The 6,061-nt window shown below is 51.0% G+C and overlaps 1 protein-coding gene across 1 annotated transcript; it reads right to left on the bottom strand.

Moving 5' to 3' along the window:
• Nucleotides 1–661: 661 nt before the first annotated feature.
• On the bottom strand, nt 662–5,411 carry NEFL (neurofilament light chain). Its single transcript, XM_054804703.1, has 4 exons — nt 4,297–5,411; nt 3,614–3,738; nt 2,330–2,649; nt 662–1,258 (listed from the first exon to the last, which is right to left on the bottom strand). Exons 1-4 carry the CDS (start codon nt 5,350–5,352, stop codon nt 1,071–1,073), a joined length of 1,689 nt encoding a protein of 562 aa, XP_054660678.1. The 5' UTR covers nt 5,353–5,411; the 3' UTR covers nt 662–1,070.
• Between the last annotated feature and the right edge of the window lie 650 nt (nt 5,412–6,061).

The following is a 6,061-nucleotide window of genomic DNA, read 5'->3' as shown; positions in this document are numbered from 1 at the left end:
ACAAGGTTTAGTTTTATGCATCAGCTTTAGCTGGCTGAAGACAGGCTCAGGCCACGGGACGCTGGCACGGCTGTCGAAGTGCCAGGCTTTGCTGCTGTTTGAGCCGTTCCCAGTTTGGGCCTGCTCACAGATTAGACCTTTCTTTAGCTCGCACTCCAAACTTTAACAGGCTCTGATGAATTTGATAAGAAAATGAACCTCTTCAGTCCATAGGAAGTACGATAGAACCCTGGAGAAGCAACTCATCCAGATAGCAGAGAAACCCCCCCCAGCTTTTTTTTTTTTCTTCTTCTTAATATACAGACATCGCTCCAAGCCTCAGGTACTAAACGCATTTGCATTTTGCTTCCGTATTGGTTTGTTAAATTTTCTTTTTCAAAGGGCACAAGGGAGCTTGCATGCAGACAACAGCCCGGTGAGACCCATCGCAAATCTAACAGCGCCTTCGGACACCAGTGTATTTTCACCATTGCACGATTTCCACGTGACATTTTACAGCCCCGTCAAGAAATTTTGTCCACCCTATTAGTCCCCCAAGCACATCAGCTTGAGACAGAAACCAATATCCCATCTCCCGTTACAAGGGCTTGAAAGACAAGCGCGATACACCACTTTATCAACCTTTTAGTGCATTAGTGACACATGACACGCACAAGGAATCTGTGTAAGCATTTCTGTAACTTTATTGACTAGCTTTATTGCACATACTTATTGAAGCCTCCATTATTTTACCCACCCAAGGTTTCCATAATTATTTTAATTGCAAGTTAAAGATAACTTTCATTCCCATGACTTATTTTTTTTTTTCCCCCCATTTTAAATTTTAAGGTTCTGAATCACCCAAGAAAGACATAACCCCTGAATTCATACGTGTAGACCATGCGGCACTCAGGGAGCAAGCCAGTGGGTGCTCTGCAAGCATACTGATACTCTGCACAGAGAGAAACATCATAGATCATTAACTTTAAACCTTAGTGGTCACTGAATTAAATATGTGAGACTGCAATTTTAGCTCAGTCAGTTGTCATTTATTCTGTTGACCTGATGAGAAAAGCTAGACTGCCTAGAAATCAAGCCTTCTTCTTCACTTCGCTCTCTTCCTTTCCTGCTGCTTCCTTCTCCTCCTTCTCTTCCTTCTCCTCCTCACCAGCTTCCTCAGCAGTTTCCTGAGACTCCTCCCCTTCTTCAGCTGCTGCTTCTTCCCCTTCTCCTTCCTCTTCCTCACCCTCTTTGGCTTCTTCAGATTCTTCCTTAGCACCTTAAAAAGACAAAAAGAAGCGTTTCACAACTACGTACTGTTCCTAACCCCAATTTAAGGGGAGCCGGCATCCCTGCACCCTTCGACCCCCCACCCCTGGACAGCAGCCAGCTAAACATGATGGGGCTGGCAACGGATTTGGCATGAGAGCAGGGACGTTTGTCTAGGATTTGCAAGGGAGAACGACAAAACTACGCAACCCACTTATCCTGGATTTCAGAGGGAGCGAAACGCTATATAGGCCTTTCCAAAGTCACGGCCTTGAAAAATAGTAGTTGACTGTGGACTCATTGCTTTAAGCCTTATCCAAAGGCTTGAGTTCAAAAAGGGATCTTGCCATCACTCTTTATCATTTCATTATAATGAATCTCTACACTAATGAACTCCTAGGATGGTTCAGTGGTAACCAATGCATTTCAGATACATTTAGGTTAAATCCTTCAGAGCTACACAACAGAAGTTGGGAAAAGCAACTCTGGATAACGTTGCTTTTACATTTTCTATAAAAATGTGAGTTTGGTAAATAAGTTATGGGGCAGCAAGGCAGTGGCATATACTTTGGTTGAACAAGAAAACTACCTAGACCTCAGACAGCAGATGTTGCTATCTGCTGAACCCAACAGTTACATCCACAGACACCAGCTGACGCTCCTATTGTCACGGGCTACTCTGAGAATTAGTACTTAGCTCAAGATGTTCTTGTTCCTTCTTTGTGAGAACATCGGTAATAGCCAAGTACTGTTTGCTGCCACATGAATACTGCATTACACACTGTTAAAAGTATTCTCATTCTTGTTTTTGGAAGCCTGAATGGAAAAACAGCCAGTGGTTTCCAAGGGAGTATAATCAGTCCTATAACCTGCCTGATAGTGAACATCTACCTTATCTTCCATTCACTATCCAGCCTTTCCTGCTTAAATGGTGTGGGCGTAACGCCACGATCCTGTGCTTGTGTGAGCAGACAATGGGAGAGGTCTGATCATCAGTGTTATTCATCAGGATTTCTGGGTTTTACCCCATATGAGCAGGGTGAAGCATGAAAGAGAGAGATTTGAAAGTAACTGTAAGTACCTTCCTCCTCTTCTTCAGCCTCTTCACCTCCCGCTTCTTCCTCACCTTCCTCTTTCTCCTCCTCCTCACCTTCTTCTGCAGGGGCTGCCTTCGCTTCCGCCACTTTAGCAGCCTCAATTGTTTCCTCTATTTCAATCTGCTCTTCCTGGACATGACTGGAGTAGTACGTGGGGAAGGAACGGGTTGTCATCAAGTAGGAGCTGGACTGGAGACCACTGTAGGCAGACCTGCCAAAAGTCGGGGCAGCCTGGGTGTAGCCACTGGTGATGCTTCCAACACTAGTGAAACTGAGTCGGGTCTCTTCGCCTTCCAGCAGTTTCCTAGCAGAAAAAAACCACAAAACCAAGCAGAAATGACTTAGTTATTCATTACGGGCTAGTTTTTGCACTCCTAAGTATGCAGTCTCTAGGGCTTGCGCTGCTCGAAGCATCATGGTGTTTTGGTCCGTAGCTGTTATCTGCTGAATACTGCTGCAGCATAACCATGTGGCAATGCTACCCTATCTTCTGGGAATAAATTAAAAGTTTGAGGTGTGCATTACTGGTGAATTAATACTTTTCCTTGTCAGGAGAAATAATGGGGGGAAAAAACCTCTAGGATTAGGTTCCTATAGCAGGTCAAGTTAGAGGCATGTTTTGGCAGCCTGCAGGGTAGCAGAGAACAATGCAGATATAACAATTTGACGTTATATTTAGCTATTAGATAAGGTTTATAGCCACCTTCTCAATATTCCCCCTTGTGGCATTCATAGAAAGCCTATTTCAGCATTTACAATTTCTAACAGTATCTGGGACAAAGCATTAAACAGCTACTTAGCAGCAATTCTGTTGTGAAATATTTACCTTCTGGGAGATTGCTTCTGTGAATTAGAAACAAAATTCCTTCTTAAAAGCACGTAAGGGGTTTCTGATTTTGGGAACGCAGCCATCTGTATTAGGAAGTGTCACTGATACAAAAGCCTGTTCTGTACTTGCAGTTAAGAGGTTTTGTAAAGATGGAGAACTAAGATCATATTGCTGAGCAAAGAGTTCTGTATGCATATACATACTATTATATTCACAGATGTTTGCTGCATATTGAAGATTTTGCTTAAAGCAAATCTTTTCCCTCAAAAGCACTGCTTCTTCCAATAGCAAGACAATGGAGGAGACCTGATTCAACTCAGACATCTATCTACGAAAATTTCTGCTGGAGGAATGACATTAGGTAAACAAATTACCTTGAAGAGAGAAGAAGGGGAACCTGATGCAAGTTTGACTTATTTAATGTCCCCCCCAATCATACCTATATGCTGCGATTTCAATGTCCAGGGCCATTTTCACATTGAGCAGATCTTGATATTCCTTCAAGTACCGAGCCATTTCACTCTTGGTGGTTCTCAGCTCGTTCTCTAATTTGTTGATTGTATCCTGTTGGTAGTAACAATATTGACAGCATAAAATTCTTAGCTCTCCCATGTCTAGCAATAATACCTTGCAAGGAATTTCTCCAATCCTATTAATGTAACCTCGCTCTAGCGGAGAAAACGAACAGCTCCAACTCCATCCTCAGCCAAAAAGGCGCCCTGTACCAAATCCCACCTTCCCTGGCAGGGTTTCCCACCCCTGTACCTACGCCTCGTTATTCCGTCCCTATTTTATGTTAGGAACCCGATTTTCCGCTATGCAAGCACTAAAGCATGCACGAGGCTTGTTTCGCTTTTAGCCTCTATGTGCTTTTTCTAGTTCTAGCTTAAGAGTATCTTTGTGTAATGATACAGTTGAGGCTTTATCGGTATACAGGTAAACGCTATGCCACGCATTATAGCTCCGGGGCGTTTTGCACTGTAACTATACGATACCCTCCGGTTCGTACCTGCGGTACAGCCGCAGCATGAGCCAGAAGCAATGCTCCTGTCTGCAGCAATGCCCCCCGAATGCAGCAATGCCCCCCAACAACCTCCCCCCCCCCCCCGCAAACCCCCAGACCTGCAGGGCAGAGATATCAGCGCTCTGCTTCTCTTCCAGCTCCTGCAGCTGCTTCTCCAGCGCTTCGTTCATGCCGCGGGTGGCTTCGATTTCCAGCGTCTTGGCTTTGAGCAGGCGGCGGCTCTCGGAGACCTCGTCCTTGGCGGCGCGGACGGCGTCGGTGTTCTTGGCAGCGCTCTCGCTGAGGACGGTGAAGCGGCTGCGGAACCATTCCTCGGCGTTCTGCATGTTGCGGGCCGCCAGCTTCTCGTACTGAGCGCGGATATCGCGGAGGGCGGCGGAGAGGTCGGGCTTGGCCGACACGTCCATCTCCACGGAGAGATGAGCGTATTGGATCTGCGCCTGCAGCTCCGCCAGCTCCTCCTCATGCACCTTCTTGAGGAAGGCCAGCTCGTCCAGCAGACTGTCCACCCGCTTCTCCAGCTCCGCCCGCGCCAGCGCCGCTTCGTCCGCGCCCTTGCGCACCTCCAGCAGCCGGGCCTCCGCGTCCTCCCGACTCAGCACCTCCTCCTCGTACCGCGCCTGCAGCCCCCGCAGCGTCTCCTCCAGGCTCTCCCGCTCGCCCTGCAGCGCCTGCTTCTCGCTCGTCGCCTCCTCGGCGGCCAGGCGCAGCTCACGGATCTCCTGCTCGTAGAGGGCGCGGAAACGGGAAGGTTCGGCGTGTTTCTGCCGCAGCACCAGCAGCTCGGCTTCCAGCACCTTGTTCTGCTGCTCCAGCTCATGCACCCGCTCGATGAAGCAGGCGAAGCGGTCGTTGAGGTCTTGCAGCTGCGCTCGCTCTTGGCTGCGGATGGACTTGAGGTCGTTGCTGATGGCCGCTACCTGGCTTAGGTCGAGGCTGTCCACCGAGTGCAGGAGGGAGCCCGAGGCGCTGGAGGTGGCATAGCTGCGCCTCACCGACACGGAGGAGACGGGCGCCGACAGGCTGGAGTACGCCGAGCGCGCCGAGCTGTAGCCGCCGCTGCTGCTGCGCATCGCCGAGACATGGAGCCGCGAGGGCTCGGCGTACCGCCGCTTGTAGGAGGGAAAGAACGGGTCGTAGCCGTATGAGGTCATGGCTGCAGGATACGGGGGGATCAGCAGCTGCTCTGCGGAACGGCGCTGCCCGACCGCCCCTATTTATCGGCGGGGAGGGCGGGCGGGCGGGCGCAGCCGCCGGGCGGGGCCGGGGCCGGGCGGGGAGGAGCGGCACTTGCCGCCGCGCTGAGGTACGGCCCGCCCCGCCCCGCCTTGGGCGCAGCTCCGCTCCGTGCCGCGGGCTCGGGGGTGCGGCCGGGCTGGTTCGCGCTCCCTGTCAGCCCGCTCCGGCGTGGCCCCCTCGGGCCCGGCCCGCCCCTCAGCCCCCCTCGGGCCCACCTGTGGGCTGCTTCGGGCGCCCTTCGGCTCTGCCTCAGCTCCCCACTGGGCCTGCCTGGGGCTCGCCTCGGGGCTGTGTGTAACACCCCGCTTTCCTCGTCCTCTGCTTCCCCGTGAGGTGCCCCGGCAGAAGCCCTGGGGAGGTTGGTGCGGACCCCGTCTGGTGGCTGGGGTCCTGGCGGGGCCTGGTGCCTCAGTGAGGCCGGGGTGCAGCAGCCCTCGCTGTACCTCAGACCCCCCGGACTGCGTTCGTGAATAGTGTGGGGGTTTTTTCCTCCTATTTGCAGTTTTCACAAGGTGTCTGTGCTCTTCCAGCTCCTGCTGTCCTCACCGTGTCCTTGTTGCAAGTGGTTCCTAATAACCAGGTAATTACATGAATGAAGAAACAAATACGGGGTGTGGTTCGCAG

The sequence above is a fragment of the Grus americana genome, chromosome 26 (assembly GCF_028858705.1).
Source record: "Grus americana isolate bGruAme1 chromosome 26, bGruAme1.mat, whole genome shotgun sequence".
NCBI classification, from domain to species: Eukaryota; Metazoa; Chordata; class Aves; order Gruiformes; family Gruidae; genus Grus; species Grus americana.
Note: the sequence above shows the minus strand (reverse complement) of the source record. Positions and strands in the feature narration are given on the sequence as shown.